Source organism: Dermochelys coriacea, chromosome 1 (assembly GCF_009764565.3).
Source record: "Dermochelys coriacea isolate rDerCor1 chromosome 1, rDerCor1.pri.v4, whole genome shotgun sequence".
Lineage (NCBI taxonomy): Eukaryota > Metazoa > Chordata > Testudines > Dermochelyidae > Dermochelys > Dermochelys coriacea.
In genome coordinates this window covers 280,701,956-280,720,187 of record NC_050068.2, presented here as the reverse complement: position 1 = coordinate 280,720,187, position 18,232 = coordinate 280,701,956, and the positions used below count along the sequence as shown (strand labels likewise).

The following is an 18,232-nucleotide window of genomic DNA, read 5'->3' as shown; positions in this document are numbered from 1 at the left end:
TAGGGCTGGCAGGGGAATTAGTGAGAATCAACCTCTAGAATAATTGTTAGGCTAGTAATGTAAAACAGTTTTAAGAAATTTATTTATCATTAGTGAAGAAAGGTACATCTTTTCTTGAAAATGGGTCATAGCCCAACCAATTCTATTAGCTTTTCCCTATGATAACACCTACCTCCTCTCAACCCTGCATCCCTTCCAGTCCCTCCCACTATTTCACTTTTTCCCTGTTCTGTTTTTATACGTATATAGCCTCAAGTTTTGATTTTATGTAAAGCATGCGCCTTATAGTTGACAAAATTGAACACGAGTTTTAGCTTACTGCTTCATTTATGTATATGCTTGTAGTGCATGCGAAAAATAGTACCTTTAAAAATTCTGAAAATGAAACAAAAAATTCTACTAAGTAAAGGTGTCTAGTATATTTCTGGATAGCCAATCTTTATTTATTGCTAACAGTTAAAAAGTAATTGAAGTGGGATTTTTATTAATAAACTGAATTCTAGAGTATAACAATGTTATTTTTGAAAGGGAAGCTAATTAGAGATAATTCTATCCTTACACCACTTTCTTATTACTAAGAATATTTGAATGAAAAAAAGAATCTTTAGTATTTCATTGGCTATTGCTGTTGATTCAGCTGCTGAACTCATTCCTCTGTGACATTGCTGTTAGGAAAGAATTGATGTCACACACAATTACTACTTCAGCTGAGGAATAAGTAGTAAAAGTGGATTTTTTTTAAACTGCTCTCAGCATGGTATCAGAGCACCAGATGAAATAACTAATATTTGAAGTAAAAGAAAGCAAGGAAATTAAAAAGAAAATGTAAAATCAAAGAAATTCTCTTTTAAAAAAATGTTCCTCATACATCAGAGTTAAGTTTGAGTTGATAAAATAAAAACAAACAAACCATAATTCTATTCCTTGAGCCAACTAGATTTCAACTACTCAGTAATGCTATCCCAACCTTTATTCCTCCCTTTACCTGCTATGTGTTTTATATAATAAATTTGGTACAAGAGTAATGTTTCTACAGTGAAACTGATTGGATAAAAAGTCTACTCCATGGAAAACAAATAGTTTCATAGTGACGCTAAGTCTCTTATTAAAATGGCCTATTTTAGGAACTGAGAGCAAAGCAGGAATTTTGCTACTGAAATACAAGATCATCATGTACTACACATTTAAATAAATTGAAATGCATATTAAAAAATGGGTGCCATTACACCTACGATATACATAATTAAACGTAATAAATTCCACTTGTGTGACCACAGTCGCAAAGGAAATGCCCGTTAAATCAGGTGGTTATCACTGCCCAGAGATAAAGATGAGAGCTACCTTAGGGGTCAAAAGAATTGAGAGATAGAAGGTGCAGAGAAACTGTTAGAGCTATCTGGAGAAGAAGCTGTAATGAATGAAAGTCACAGTAAGGAAAGACAGCTTCATCTCTGCATATCAGGAGCCTTATTTTCCTTATGCATTGTTCATTCACTAAGTTACCATAGTGGAATTTCAGTCAGTTAGTGCAGCTGAACATTTCTACACTTCCCTGCTTCCCTACCTAACAAGTAAATTTTTATTTTTATCATTGGTAAGATTTGTAGAACTAAAAGTGGCTTCTTAATTTGCAATCCTTCCTGTTAAACTTCTAGATCTAGTACTCCTGTATACTATTAAAACTATAGATAGCTGCAGGGTTGGCTTGGGGTTTTTTTGGTCTGGTTTTTGTTTAGGTGGCAAAGGGCAAATGGGAAGTTTAAGGGATTCATATAATGTTCCAATATAAATAATTTCCTTTAAGAATAACAAAACTAACACTACAAAAAATCCTCCTCTCACTACTCTTCTTTTTATACCTTAAAATCAGCTTTAAACCATTTAAACAAATTTGGCTTTTTTTTTTTTTTTTTTTTTTTTTTTAAAGTTGCTCTTGAGAAGAGCCAAACTTTTGTCCAAAGAAAATTTTTACAGCCAAGCTATTAGCTTGGAAAAAATGAGTCTATAATGGAAATGCAGACACAAAATTAAAAGTTTGTGTCAGTATGACCATAATTTTAAACCGGTGTCTTACTGCCTACACATACATTTTTGTACAAATATACATATTATCTCTGACAGAATGCGAGTGATCTGTATTTGCAACAACCTGATCTTCACTCTGCCCACAAATCCATCTCCTTTAAGAGTACGAAAATTCCCAGCCTTTGAATAGCTTCAAACAGATCCTCTCTGCCAGTTAAAAAAACAAAACAAAACAAAAACACCCACATCAATGTTCCTCCTCTCCCGTTCCCCAAAGAGCTATCACCCCTAAAAAAAAATGTACATATGCCAAGAAAAGAAAAATATTTTGCCCTATATCAGACCTTAACCTTGTTACTGGTATCTTATGAAGCAGAAATAGGAACTTTATTACTGATAGTAAAAGGAGATTCCAGCGAGACACCCACTACTTGCTTTTCACCCTGGAAAGTTCCAAGATATCAGATTTTAAGTAAACGATGAGAAATTTTTGTGGCAAGCTGAGTTTTTTTTTTTTTAAATGAAGCTGTTTGAAGCTGCTTAGAGATATGGAATGTGAGACATAATTATGGGGAAAATTGTTTAACAAATTACAGTATTGTATGCAGTGTTACTGCAGCCATATTGGTTTCAGAATATTAGAGAGACAAGGTGGATGGGGTAATATCTTTTAATGGACCAACTTTTGTTGGTGAGAGCCACACAGAGCCTTTCTTCAGGCCTAGAAAGATACTCGGAGCATCACAGTTAAATGCAAGGTAGAACAGAGCTCTGACACAGACACATAGAGCTCACTGACTTTCTCTCTCTAATATAACTGACCGTTTGAGGATAACTTATTAAAAGAAGCATTACTGCCTATAATGCTACCTTACATTTATTGCCACTTTGCATCCTACAAACCCAACATCTAAATCGTAAGAATCAGTTCACTAAAATATATCCACCCTGGGATTGGAAAACAAAAAGAAACAAACTAAAGTATCAACTAGATCTTTGGCAGAAACTTACCCTTTTTTCCATTTCCAAAAGTGACCTATCAGCAAATCTCTCTTGTCTCTGAAATACAATATTAATAATTATATGTGGGATTGATGATGAAAAAACAAAATATAGGGGGCAAAAAAAAAAAAATCAATAAATATTTTGGCTCTTCATGGTCTTAACTGTCAAAGACAAGACAAAAGACAAAGAATTAAACAAATCAAAGCTTTTTTGTATTCCTGAAATCAAAACATACAATTTTACATAGTATTTAATCGCATGCCCAGAAAACTCTTTAATACCTATATTCTGAGAGACAGTGTTGTAGTTAAGGTTCTGGAATGGTATAAAAGTGAATGGAGTTTGTTCCTGGCTCAATCACAGATGTCCTGTGTGACCTCAGACAAGTAATTTAATTTTTCTGCAACCTCTGGCAAAATAAATTAATACATCCTTACCATTAAAGGTGTTAATCAATGATTTCATTGATGTATTTGAGCTACTTAGGGCTAGTCTATGCTACTGCGCTACATTGGCGCAGCTGCTATAGTGCAGAAAACACACTATGCTTATGGGAGAGCGCTCTCCCATCGGCTTAATTACTCCACCTCAATCAGAGGCGGAAGCTATGTTGGCAGGAGAGCGTCTGACACCACTTTAAGTTGATGCAACTTATATCGCTCGGGGGAAAGGGCGGGACTTTTTCACACTCTTGAGCGATTTAAGTTCCATCGACTTAAGCAGTAGTGTAGACAAGCCCTTTGACACTATAGTGATGTATACTGGATACAGATATTTATTCGTAAATTCTTTCTACAATAGGTTTAAACAAAAAACCTACTATTAATCTACAGATGTGATATCACCATATGCCGCAGTTCTTTGAGACCAGTTATCTGCACCGATTTAGAGTTGCACTATTTGCTGTTTAACTGCAAGACAGGATGTCTAATCAGCCAGTGACAGCATGGCAATTTGTAACAACCTGCCATCAGGTTTATAAATCAATCAGTTCATAAGTTAAACATTTATACTTTGAACATAAACATAATTCAACAATGTAGAATCATTTTCTGTTTTTACACCTTCCTCCCTGCAGAGAAATTATTTAGATATATGCCGACAAGAATCATTGATACCTTAACAATTACCACTTGCATTAGGTTTCAGACCAGACACGTCTGGCCTTCCCTCATCTCCAGCAACAATGTCAGTTGCAGTATTTAGCCCCACTCTTAGAAAAAGGGAAGATAAAGCCAACATCCGAGAAAAATGCTAATTCCATTTCTAGGATTTTCTGGTTTGTTACCCATTTTACCAGCTAGAGACTTTCCTGTGTGTGTGTGAATACAAACCTGAGTGGCCTTTTCCAACTGTAGTTTAAGATCTGTCAGCTCCATGTTGGTATCATGTAACTGCGCTTTCAGCTTTTCATTTTCAGTTAGAATCTGTTCATAAAGCTAAGAGAAAATTTGGACAGGTTTAAGAAATGTGCATCTCTTTTGGCTGCATTATTTAATGTACAAGGGGCTACATTCTTCTAAAACTTGATTTAATTGTATGAAAAGAACAAACAAATTTATACTCAAAGGTTCTATAGAACAGAACAGTACTTTTCTGTGTGCGTTTTGAACCAACTTAGAGGACTACTATTCCCACTACTAAATGGCTCTAAAACACCTGCAGAAACAATATCATTTCAACTAATTTTTAGAGCATTTTCTAAAAAAAACATTACTAGCTTATCCCCTTATTAAATTATACTGTACAATTTCATAAGGGTGACAAAAGTATTGTAAGTAGTATTACAAGAAAATTCTAGCTTCCATACATAAAATGTTTAAATTCCCTGAAAGGAGAAACTTTTGTCTTTTATATTACAGACAAGAAGAAATGTATGATAATTTTACCTTATATTTCCATAATACAGAAAACAGTCAAACTTTTTCCCTCTAAAAAAAAAAATCTTGATAATAAGTTGAACAGTTGCTCATTTCTTCACAAGTATCTTCTAGTTTTCAACCAACAAGACTAGATTTTACATTGTACTAGCAAGTGCACCGAACAAAAGGCTCCATTATAGATGTCAAGCAATTCTACCACCACCTTTAGCCACAAGGACCAAGGTAGTGGTATGTGGTGTAATTTGGCTCCTCTGAACCATCCCCTTCTCTTGCGGAGGTGAATGCAAGGGCCATAAGCTACTATATAGCCAGGGAGATGAATACGATTCTTCCTTTGCCTCTGTGGAGTTCCGACTTGAGTTACTTAGGGTATGTCTACACTTACCAGGGATCAACCCTGCAGCGACTGATGCACCAGGGACTGATTTAGCAGGTCAAGTGAAGACCCATTAAATCGCCTGCTGATCACTCTCCCGTCAACTCTAGTACTCCACCAGAACGAGAAGCGTAAGGAATTTGACAGGAGAATTTCTCCCGTCAACCCAGTGCAGTGTAGACACCGCGGTAAATCAACTTAAGGTACATAGCTGGAGTTGCGTAACTTAGGTCGACTTACCCCCGCAGTACAGACTAGACTTTAGGCTGAGGCAGGATTTGGGACTTAATGTGAGTAATCTGATTACGTCAAGACAGAATTTACGGGGGAAAAAAAAGACCACAAATAAAGGTTTATTTTAATATCAGAACTACTGGCCCAGATACCTTTTTAAAGTCAGTTGCATCTTCTTTTTCTAGCCTACTGCAATATGGTTTTCGTTCTTCCAAGTAACTGTGTGACCCAGACCGCCCCAGCAGTGAATCATAACGGTCACCTGATGACGTGATGATTGATCCTGCATCATATCTTTCGAAGAAGAAAAGTTCATTATTTCCATGACATTGCTAACGTGGTGCAGTGTATTACGCATACGTAGTTTATTCATAACATTATCTCCTATCCTCTCTCTAACTGGTGGAAACAGTTTTTAAAATTTTTTTTCTTCCACTCAACACTAAGATCTATTTCATATGAAAACAGGTTTTCTGACTGCCAAGGATGGCTTAGGGAGTGCAAAATTAGCCTTCTCTGTCAGAATTTCTTTTGAATTAAAATACATTCCTTCAAGACATTATTGCATGATTCTGAAGACGACCTTGTCAAGATTTTTTAAAAGAGGGCTTCAACTTTTCTTTGCTTTTTCATCTTTTATAAGGACTGAATTATTATTAACCTCAAAAAGATCAGCCAAGTCGTGTCTGGTCTTTCCAGTTTTACTGGAGGACCTCAGGGAATTTTCAAGGATATTAACTGAGAGCTCAACTACATTAACAGAAGCGGTTCCTTTAACAAAGGCTTCTTTTATTCAATATTAGTCATTGAAGTAAAATAGATATTGAAAAAAACCCACCAAACGGCTTTAAACAATCTGACCAAAAATCTGTTCCCCTTCCCATTGCTAAACTTGCATGGTTCAACTGTTGTAATGTCCTCATTTAACACACAGGTTTCTAGCACAGGCAGGACCTGACTTCTTAATGTTTTTTTAAAAAGAAGATTGTTTTTGTCTATTTATTTTTAAAGAAGTTTTTCAGGCCATTTATCATAAAGCAGTTACAATGAGTATATGCCCATTTTTTTCCTTTGCAGGTTTCGTTTAAAAGTCAACTGTAAATAAAATACTTCATAGTTCAGGATTTTTGCAATATTATTTCCTTAAGATTAAATCCTCCAAATGGATGAGTGAAGTGGCATTTTCAGCCTACTTCTAATGTTCATTGACTTTGCATTTCATGTCTACTGAATGCAGCCTACTTTGCTTCCCATTGAGTGTGTTACCCCAGAATGCTCCATATTCAGTATCAATCCACCGATCAGAGCAATGGCACGAGCTTGCCAAAAGCAAAGTCATATTCACATACATTCATTGTTATTTAAGAAATGTTTTTGTACATAAATAATATCTAGAAATGCACATTATTAGGGGTGAGGAATGCAGGATTTGTTTCTCTCTGACAAGTAAACTCCAATTTCCAGCTGGAAGACACGATACCAGCTACATGGAAGCCAGACACACGGTCTAAGGTGGAGAAAGAGAGCCTGGACTAATCAGACCAAAATTTTAAGAAGCTAGTAAATATTAATGCACTGCTTATTTGGGTGCTATGTACCACACTTCAATACTTCCAGCAGAGATTTTCCCTGGGAGCCTTCTATTCCACCAACATTTAGAAGCAAGATTTGACAGAAAACAAACAGCATCTTATCTAACGTATAATCTACACCTTATGTCTAAAAAATTTAGGCCAAGATTTTCCAAAGTGACTAAAGATTTGGGTTTTCATCTTGAGAAACTTTCAAGAAGCCTGATTTTCAGAGGCGGCAGCACTTTGAGCATGAAGCCCCTTACAGTGTCTCAAACTGGGTATCCAAAAATTGAGAGTCAAAAGCACTTGACATTTGTGAAAATCTTAGTCTTGCATTGTAAACTGCATCAGACACAGACTGGATAGATTATGTTATGCAAAGTACCTAGCATATTTTAGATGATGTATAAATAAATAAATTCAGCACATAACCTAAACAACATTTTGAACATATCTTCAGGTCCCCTCTAATCACCCACCTTGCTGAATGTGTAAAAAGTCAATTCTATGGCTTTATTACTATATTTTATATAAAACATACTAAATCTTTACAGCATTAACTTTTTTTCTGAGCTTAACCTAACCAACTATTGATAGCAAAGTAGGATTTGTAAATTAAGAACTTAAACAGAATACGAGTCAAAAAGGTTTCTGTTTTATAAATAAATGATTTGCTTAAATCAAACACATACCTTGAAAGACTATCACTCTGGAAAAAAGAACAAAAAAAACATTAGGACAAACTGGTATTGGTACATTCATTAAATACAGTATTCAACATCTCAGTGAACAAATGTAGCATGGCCAAGTTGTGTTAAAGCACATGAGAAGCTGAATGTTATTCAGCCATGCATTATCTGAAAACCATGTACAGCTTCTTTTTGTTATGGCTATAGAAAAAAAGGAAATGTGCTAGAATACATTTGCCAGAAAAATGTTTTGCAAAGAAGTTAGTACAAACTCATTAGAAGGCTTAGATTTAAGCATGATCAGAAACGTTAGAATAGTGTGAGAAGTATGTAAATTCCTCAGTTTCCCTGCCATTTGGCAAATTTATTAAATAAGACATAGGGATTTTGTCCACTTCCAATCCTCTTCCTCCTACCCTTTTTTATTTTTTCATTGGAGAACAGTATTTTAAGAGTTCAATTGTCTGAGTCACTACATATCAACCTGAACAACATTCAGTGACATCCTAGAAAAATATTGGCATTACTGTTATTTAAACAGGAGTAAACTGGTGGGGAATCTGAACTGCTGCCCCAACAATATGTAGCAAAATGAAACCATTTGTATACAGCTACTCAATTTAAGATCATATACAAAAGAGTAATTTAACAGGTCCCCAAATTACAGAAGAGTTTGCAGACAAAGGAAAGTCTCACATGTTGGGTCAAGAACCAAATTTAATCAAATTGTATGTGCGGGAATGCACTTTAACACTATAGAACATGTAGTTCTCCATTATTTTTCCTTTGAATGATCAATATTATTGTATTGTTTTATGAATGCAGGTTCTTTCTAGTGACTATAATGCCACCTGCACATTCACAGCCATGTTTATCTGCTAGGCTGGCTTAAGATTTGATTTTGTTTCCTTTTTTACATCTTTATGATGTATGGGAGAATTTCTGAAAGGGCTGGATTGTTTGTTGTCCTGTAAGAAGCAAAAGAAAAAAAAAATCCAAATACCTCATTTTTCCTCTTCCCCTCTGGGATATTCAACAGTGCTAGCATTGACTTAACTCTACTCCCACTAAATGCAATAGTAATACCCTCCCCCCGCCCCCGCTTAGTTTCGGTGGGAGTGAAGTTAGGCTAATGCTGGGCTCTTTTGAAGACTCCACTCTGTTTTTGAGTCAGATTTTAAATCCTGCTGCATGAGAGAAACTCTGGAATAGATTTTAAGCAACAGGCTGCAACTTTATTAACATTGGTTGGAGGTGGAAAATGACCACCCTTCTCAAATACCAGGCATTTAACTGGGTCAAGCGTGGGGTTACAGAGCTCCTTACATAACCAATAACCCAGGGTAGACCCCACAGCCTAGTGCCAGGACTCAGGGAGCTATAAAGCAGGGGTTCTCAAACTGGGAGTCAGGACCCCTCAGGGGGTCGCAAGCTGTCTGCCTCCACCCCAAACCCGGCTTTGCCTCCAGCATTTATAATGGTGTTAAATATATTAAAAAGTGTTTTTAACGTATATGGGCGGGGAGTCACACTCAAGAGGCCTGCTGTGTGAAAGGGGTCACCAGTACAAAAGTCTGAGAACTCCTGCTATAAAGCGTATCAAGGATGTGTGCATGGCCAGGTGGGGGGTGGGGTAAGAGAAAAAGCTCAGTCTGCAAAGAATGCTGGCCTTCCCTTCTCCTTACAAGCACAAGGTCTGGGAGCTGGTCCTTTTAGCTTTTATCTGCATTGGCCCCAGTTACAACAAACTACCCATACCCATATTATCTCTTAATATTAGAGTTCCAAATTCTTTTTGTTATCCCAACTGTACCTCCACAGTGCTGTGAGGAAAGCAAAAAAAACCTCATCTGATCTGTGTCTAATTTGGCCCAATAAGAAAAATTTCCTCCCTGATCCCAGAACCCAGGTGATCAGTAAGACCTGCATCCTGGAAACAATCCCCTATCTAGAACTACAGGGAGGGAGTAGGGCAGTTGAAGAGGCAGGGTGTCTTGAAGCCTGGGGGAAAAGTTTCAATAGTTTGGAGAGCAATGGGGGAGGAAAAATCAGCTCCTACTTTTTCTCCCCAGCCTACCAACAGGATGCAAGAACCCAAGGAAAAGGAGGGGCATCTGGCATCTTTGGGAATGCACATTCTACCATCACCCCTGGGGGCAAAACATCCTTTTTTCTGATCCAACTAACATCCCACCTGCTCAACCACAGAGAAGGGAGCATTTCTCAGGCATGCCCTCTTCTCCCTCCTCCTCACTTCTGGGACAGTGCATTCCCTGTGCAGTCTGACCAAACATTGCCCTCCACCCCCTGACAAGGAAAGGATTGTTGTTGTTGCCACCTTTATATTAACATTCCTTATTATTTTCCCATCTTGCTCCCTTTTAAAGTTTTTCTGTCTCAAAAAAAAATATTCTGCATTTAATAAATACTGCTAGAAGATTATATTAACCCTTTGAACACTGGTTTCAGAGTAGTAGCTGTGTTAGTCTGTATTCGCAAAAAGAAAAGGAGGACTTGGGGCACCTTAGAGACTAACCAATTTATTTGAGCATAAGCTTTCGTGAGCTACAGCTCACTTCTGGCATTTTTGGACTGGCAGTGAAGTGGGAGCTCAGGAAGACATATCTGCAGCATTCAGAAGGTTTTTCAAAGAGTTCTGCATAAAGTGAGTTTTGGTGAGAAGTTTCCAATACAGCTATCTGTGAACATTCACATCACACATGAGACTAATTGAACGCTGTAGCAAATTTTCAGTTGTCAGTCTGTGTTCCTAATGCATTCACAAAACTGAACAGAGTCTGGTGCCTAATTTTATCTATCAATTTTCCATTATTGTCTGTGCATTGTTAATTACACTGCTTCATTTTTTCCCCATCTATGCACCTAACAATAATTCCTATCTCTAAACACCATTCACACTACTGAGGCCATATAAAAAACACAAGAAAAATTGCAGAATCCCATGAAAAATTGAGTTCACCATAGAAGTCTTGTTGACCCTTAGGACAATTATCAGTAAAGAAAATAAAATGGGGACATATGTACACTAATCGTACCCTGAGTCACTGTTGTTACTGAGCAGTTTTTATAAAACTGCCACAAACAGATGATTTGAAAGCTAAAAAACAAGACTGGAGTGCAGTATTAAATCAAAGTCACTTGTGTCAATCTTTGGTGGCTGCCTAGGTGGAATTTAAACATCCAGTGACATTTGTTATCCTAATATTGGCAACCTCAAGCTTCCATAAGTTACGACTCAGTACTCAAAAAATGACTTTCTATTCTATTTTGATTCTTATACTTTATTCATTACTGTGGTGTTGGATTAATCATCACTAGACTTTAAAAATAAATTACATCTGTGTTTTGCCTGCCTGGAGATTTTTGAGCTTACGATGGCATGTGGCCCAGGAATTATCCATAGTAAAAATCCTTAACTGCTGAAGATGGGACACTAGGGGGGAGGGCTCTGAGTTACTGCAGAGAATTCTTTCCCAGGTGTCTAGCTGGTGGGTCTTGCCCACATGTTCAGGGTCTAACTGATCATCATATTGGGGGTTGGGAAGGAATTTTCCCCCAAGTCAGACTGGCTGAGACCCTGGGGGTTTTTCAGTTTCCTCTGCTGCATGGGGCACAGGTCACTTGCAGGTTTGGACTGTAAATGGTGGATTATCTGTAACTTGAAGTCTTTAAATCATGGTTTGAAGACTGCAGTAACTCAGCCAGAGGCTAGGGGTCTATTTGAGGAGTGAGTAAGGTTCTGTGGCGTGAAATGTGGAGGAAGTCAGAAGATGATCATGATGGTTCCCTTCTGACCTTAAAGTCTATGAATACCCTTATATCCAATTTGCATGTGAAAAGACAAAAACAGAAAGGCAAGCCTCCCTCGGACTGCTGGGTGGTGATCAATCTGTCATTCCCTCATAATTAAGGCTAAGATTTTGTCACAGTTATTTTTATTAAATGTCACCGACAGGTAACAGGCAAGAACCAAAAATTCACAGAAGCCCCTGATCTGTCCCTGACTTTTATTAAAAATAACTATGACAAAATGGGGAGGGAGGAGGGTCCAGCATCCACTGCTGCTAGGGGCTCCAGAGTTCCCCACGCCCACGGTGGCTGAGAGCACAGAGTCCCCACTGCTGCCAGGAGCATTTTGGAGCCATGGCGTCTGCCTGCACCAACTAGGAGCTATGGGGGTGTCCCCACTGCCCAGGAGCTCTGGGCCACCTCCCCACCAGCTGACAACTTCTGCTCCACCATCCTGAAGCTGAAGCAGGATTCCATGACAAAATGTTAGCCTCTCTCATAACCTCTGAGGTGGAAGATCTGTCTTTCCTTCCTTCTCTATCTGTCTTCCATATCTCCCTCTCATCAAAGCTTTCACTGCTCTCCCATTCTCCATGCCTGCTCTTGCCATCTTCTTTCCTCCACATTGACCTCTGCCCCTCACATAATGAATGCCCGCCCTCCAATATTACCTTGTTCCTGTTACCCTTTCTCACAGTCTGTCCTCCAGCAATCTCTATTAATTATTCTCACAACCACAATCCTTATATCTCCTGTTCCCTCACTGTCTCCTTCCTGTGCCAGGCATAATGAGAATGAGGGCTTGTCAATTGAGATAATAGTAGCCTCATTTCTATGTGCAAAAGCTTAGGGAAACGCTGGTAATCTTAATGAGGGCAACCTGGCTTAAATTCTATTGAAAGTAATGAAAGAGTGGCAACAGTTTGTGAAATGAAAACTTTTAAAATAACACCTAACATCAGACTTGCAATATTATCATGAGAATTGGCAGTTCTGTGAGGGCTTTAATCTTGGTCAAGTGTCCTGGCCAACATTCCAGTTCTAGCAAATCAGGTTCTAACATTCCAATTTTTGAGCATTATTTTTGCTAAAAGGCCAAATAGCTATCCCAAAATAATAATAAATCATGGATTGCAATTTACAAGACCAAATTAAATTCTGAAGTACATTCTAATTAGTAAAAAGATACAGAACAGACTAATTGCTGAAGACTACCTGAGCACAATAAAACAACACATCGCTAAAGTAAATACCTCCCCTACAGCAAGCCAGCAATAAACCATGTCATTCAGGCATGTCTGGCAGCAACAGTGTGAACTGTTCAGTGATATTGCTCTGGAATGCACATTATAAAATCAGTGTTTATGACAACTTAACTACTGAAGTAACTTCTACTAGTTACATTATTTTGTCACCTTCCTCCTTGAAATCCATCCTAGTTGTGAAAAGATTTCATGGCTAGTGATATAACAAATGATCAATGTGGACAAAATTTTGCAATCTTTCCTTGGCTTGTATTCACAAAAAACAGATCTGATTCACCAGTGCAGAAAATGGATGTGCTTATTTTCAGTGAGCCCTCGCTTACAAGCAGCACTGCTTCCTAACCTCCCCTCTCTCTTCCTACTCAGCATTCAAACCAATTTAAAGATAAGGGTTTCTAGCACTTGACACTTAGAATAATAGAAGTTATTGGTAATTAACCTGTAGCATTTCTCTAGCACAATGCTACATCGATGGAATGCATTGGTCTGGAATACAATTCCTCTTGAAACTGAGACTACAAAGGGATACCAATTCAGAAAATGAGCATAGAGAGCAGTGAACAGTACTGGTATACTGTAATTAAATATAGGGCTTCAATGAAAGACCTTTAATTTTTCAGACTGAGGTACTGCAGAACCATTTGCAAACAAGGGTTTGGTTTTTTTTTTTGGTTTGTTTTTTCAGTTTACTCAGCAATTTATCGTTATTTCTTGTGTGGGTCTAAGTTTATCTTGCTTGTGAGAGCACAGATTTCCTATAAGTAGCAAGGTATTTTGAATTTATGTGCTGTATTGGGAAATCCTTGCTCCTGGCACAGAGGAGCTGAAATAAAATTATATTATAATGACCTTCAAGTTATAAACTGTTGCTGTTTGTCTTTTTTTCTTAAAAAAAAAATAGGGATGAATGATCAGCTAACTAGTGAAAATGCAGTTCTGTACAGGGAACATCAAAGAGTAGACTGAGGACTTGTTATAAACAACTTTTCAAAGACCTCTGATATTGAAAATTTTTTAACTCATTGGTCAGGTTCTTACAGATTTCATGCCAGAAACCATTCTGTCTATTTCAACTTTCTTTGTAGCATCTGCAAGACTTGTTCTTGACCTCTTTCCTTCAGTTTAAATTCTTGAGTTACCGCCAAGGCTGTCAGAACTTATAGCTGCCATCTTCTATCTCTGGCTTGTAACTTCACTAGGCAATGAAAGCATCAGCAGCACCACTTAAGGGAGTAACAGAGAACTTCATTATCTCAAATGATTTTTATTTTCTGACCAATATGTAAAATAAGCAGCAAAATCAAATTATTCCAAACTATTTGAATATTTTCAAAAACATGTTATGAATTTTTATTTGCCCCATAATCTGTATAGGTTATTGAGACTGGTGGTCTGGGTATTCAGAAGTGAGAAAATCATCAGTTTTTCCAGTATTAATCATCATACTAAAGGTGGGCAAGTAAATTTTGTGCTTGTAAGTTTACACAACAATTGTGCAAAGGTGCCTTGGAGGTAGGAGTTTTTCAGCTTCTCTCTAAGCACCACACACAGCAGAGGGTTTATGATTATTTCATAGAATGTGCAGTATTTAGAACCACTTGAAAGGAAGCAGAGATTTCACTTTTTGTCATGGAATTTAGGAAGGAGACTGCTTATCAATCGAAAGTCAGTATTCAAAACATTTTCTAATCTAATGTCTTTAGAGATGGCCAAAATTGTCACAAAATATTTAGTTACTAGTTTAAGATTTCAGATTCAAATTATTATTAATAGAATGGTTGCTATTTAACTGGAGGAACAAGAGACTTGAAGTCTGCTTAGCCTTAGAATGGGACTGAATTGTAAAAGACTGTCAGAACTCTAGGTCCACACCAGCCTTGGAAATGCTGGGAACTGAGGTAAGAAAGAAGCAGCAGAATTTGCACAATATTTTGAAACACAAATATCAGATGTGGGGTTAATGTTTTGAACAAGATACAAACTAAAAGCACTTTCACAAGTTCAAAGCAATTACATCCCAAACCCAATGTATTCTCTGGTAAAATGGACCTGAATTCTGCAGAACTCTGGCTGCATCAGACATCAGCTTCAATTATATTTGAAAATGTAGGTTAATAGCCCTGTATTATTTATTTTGATATTAAACCAATTTTCATGCTGTCCCCATATTTTCTGATTATGATATACCAGATGTTTGTATAAACAAAGCATAACTGTAAACTGAAGGTACAGTTGTTGGAGAAGAGAACTCTCACATTTTCAGAGCTATTATTTGAAGTGGTCTGCAGACTAAGTAATAGGACACTGCAAAAATTTGGAACTGGTTAATATTTTCAAAATGCTCTCCACAACCATAAGCGACAAACAATTTAAAAAAAAAAAATGAAAGACTGGACATAGGATCCCATTTCTGTGACAGGACACGGAATATGCAGCAAATTCTATGGCTGCAGAATTACAGAATACATGAATGGAGCCCCATTTACCCTTTGGCTTCTACTCTATTCATACAAAAAACTCGTGTTAATGGTAAGGTTGAGAAATCAAGCACTCATATGCCAGGAAATGAGAGGTAAGCTTCAAAATCAACCTTAACTCTGCCCCCAACTCTCAGACATACACCTTAAAATATCAAAATTAATCAAAATACAGTTTGTAGTAATACCGGCTAGAATTTGTTATACAACCCTACCTACAACTCAGTACACAATAGTCACACAATTCATGTTTGAAAAAAATAGTTTAAATAACTTTGAAGTTATGAACATTCAAAGTTAAATGACCCATAACTAGAGACAGTTCAGCATTCTAAGAAGTTCTAATGGCAAACGATAAGCCTCAGTGCGATAGATCCATATGTTTAAAGCTTTACAATTACTGAAGTGATTTCTCAAATTTCACCTCTGCCTCAAATCTCAGTGTTATCTACAGAATAAGTATGAACAAAACTCATTCATTCATTTCCCCCCCCCAAAGATGCAAGTGTAAACTTTCTGAATAGAATGCAAAAAGCTTTTTCATTCACCCACACCAGTTGTGCTTAAGTTTTCCAAAACAATTCAGCTCCTAGCTAAGAAGCTGCAGGGAAATTCCCAGCCTACAAGACACTAAAGTGGCCAAGCTATCAACAAATCTAAAAGAAAGTAATGAAGCATGTTGGCATTCTATATGATAGTTTATGCTATGGTGAACATTTTTCTCCCTTCAGCAAGGAGACTCAATTTCCAACTAGTTCTCTTGCAATTCTGATCCTGGAATCTGCTTTTCTGGAAGAAGCACTTCTTACCTGCATCTGACAAGTAATATAGTTTCTATCCTGATTAGCAGGTTTTTTTGTTGTTGTTGTTGTTTTTCCTGGCTTATTGTATCAAATATTCCTTTTACTTTCTTAAAAATTATTATTCCCACCCCTTGTCGGGATTCTCTTTACGCTGTTTCTCAACTTGCTTACACTACCTGGCGACTGTATTGTGCACCATGCTGAAGTGGTTCAGCTGGAGGTAGCATCATTTGGAAAAGCAAGAACTTAGCCCACCACTACTTCTTTGATGAACAAGGAGCATGGTGTTCAGCCAGTCCAATCCTGTGTAAAAATTAGGTTCTGGACAACATTTAGTAGTGGTAGAGCGCGTAGCTTTATTTCAGAAGATCATTAATGAAATCCCGCAAGTTAGCGTCCACACAGCTTTGCTTGCAGCACTCTGCCCCCACCTCTCTGAGTCTAACCTACATGCTTTCATCAAGAGATTAAAAAATATATTCAGTTGCCCACACACACAGTTTATTAAAAAGCACTTACACAATTTTAGGCTTGATTTACTATTGTATTACTTTGGCTTTATATTCACATAACTACTTTGAAATTACCATAATCACATATCAGACTACAATTCCACAGACAGAAATAAGGAAGAAGTAATGCCCAGTGTAACAACATGAAAGAATAATTACAGATCTGAGGGCAACAAAGAATCTGCACTGGAGACTGATGAAGAAGAAAGGAAATATGAACACAATCCATTAGGCTTGTAGAAAAGACACAAAAGCAGCAAAAAAGAGGACAGAATGAATCATTTAACCAAAGTGGTTGAGGAATGTGTAACGACACTTATACAAGCACAACAACTGATTCACCAGTGTGTTACTTCTATGTTTCGGTCAACAGAAATGTATTCTCTTATGCCATATTATGGTATAGTTTAAGATGTAATAGTTTTTTTCACCCACATTCAGATTTCAAAGCTTTCTTCCATTGCAACTGTCAGGATTCCTTCCCCACTCTGAACTCTAGGGTACAGATGTGGGTACCTGCATGAAAGACCCCCTAAGCTTATTCTTACCAGCTTAGGTTAAAAACTTCCCCAAGGTACAAACTTTGCCTTGTCCTTGAACAGTATGCTGCCACCATCAAGCGTTTTAAATAAAGAACTGGGAAAGAAACCCCTTGGAGACGTCTTCCCCCAAAATATCCCCCAAGCCCTAAACACCCCCTTTCCTGGGGAGGCTTGAGAATAATATCCTAACCAATTGGTTATAAAACCATCAAAGACCCAAACACCTGGATCTTGGAACAATGGAAAAATCAGTCAGGTTCTTAAAAGAAGGTTCTTATTAAAAAAAAAAGAAAGGTGAAAATCATCTCTGTAAAATCAGGATGGAAAATACTTAACAGGGTATTCAGATTCAAAACACAGAGGATCCCCCTCTGGGCAAAACCTTAAAGTTCCAGAAAACAGGAATTAAACCTCCCTCTTAACACAGGGAAAATTCACATAAAGCAAAAGATAAAGTAATCCGCCTTGCCTGGCTTACCTATACTGGTTGCAATATTGGAGACTTGGATTAGGATGGGTTGGAGAAGATGGATTTCTGTCTGGCCTCTCTCAGTTCCAAGAGAGAACAACCCTGTAAACAAAGAGCCTTCCCCACCCCCAAGATTTGAAAGTGTCTTTCCCCTTATTGGTCCTTTGAGTCATGTGCCAGCCAGGTTAGCTGAGCTTCTTAACCCTTTACAGGTAACAGGATGTTGCCTCTGGCCAGGAGAGATTTTATAGCACTGTATACAGAAAGGTGGTTACCCTTCCCTTTATATTTATGACAGCAACAAGATTACATTAATTCCCCTGAATATACTTTTTTGAAGACTAGTAATCTTGTGCTGGTATTTTTCTAGAAACCCATTTCTAGCATAAAGAATTCAAGTAGATTGTGCTCTCCACTTAAGCTTCCCTCTGATATTAACAACAGTTATTAGTAGCCACTCATTTATCTGTTCTTCAAGAAAAATGTAGAAGACTCAAAGTTAGTGCACCATTAGTCACAGAATTTCACCAGACAAACAGAACAGATGAAACTAAGGATGTCGACAAGG

At 37.5% G+C, this 18,232-nt stretch overlaps 1 protein-coding gene across 2 annotated transcripts in view; it reads right to left on the bottom strand.

The window, feature by feature from the left end:
- PPP1R12A (protein phosphatase 1 regulatory subunit 12A) overlaps window positions 1-18,232 on the bottom strand; it is a 224,151-nt gene that overhangs the window by 20,057 nt on the left and 185,862 nt on the right. For both annotated transcript variants that reach the window (XM_038397391.2, XM_038397399.2), the window contains 4 exons: window positions 7,790-7,806; window positions 5,676-5,817; window positions 4,365-4,469; window positions 3,037-3,084 (listed from right to left, as the gene is read on the bottom strand). In XM_038397391.2, the coding sequence (XP_038253319.1) occupies window positions 3,037-3,084; window positions 4,365-4,469; window positions 5,676-5,817; window positions 7,790-7,806 (312 nt within the window). The remainder of the gene's footprint in view (window positions 1-3,036; window positions 3,085-4,364; window positions 4,470-5,675; window positions 5,818-7,789; window positions 7,807-18,232) is intronic.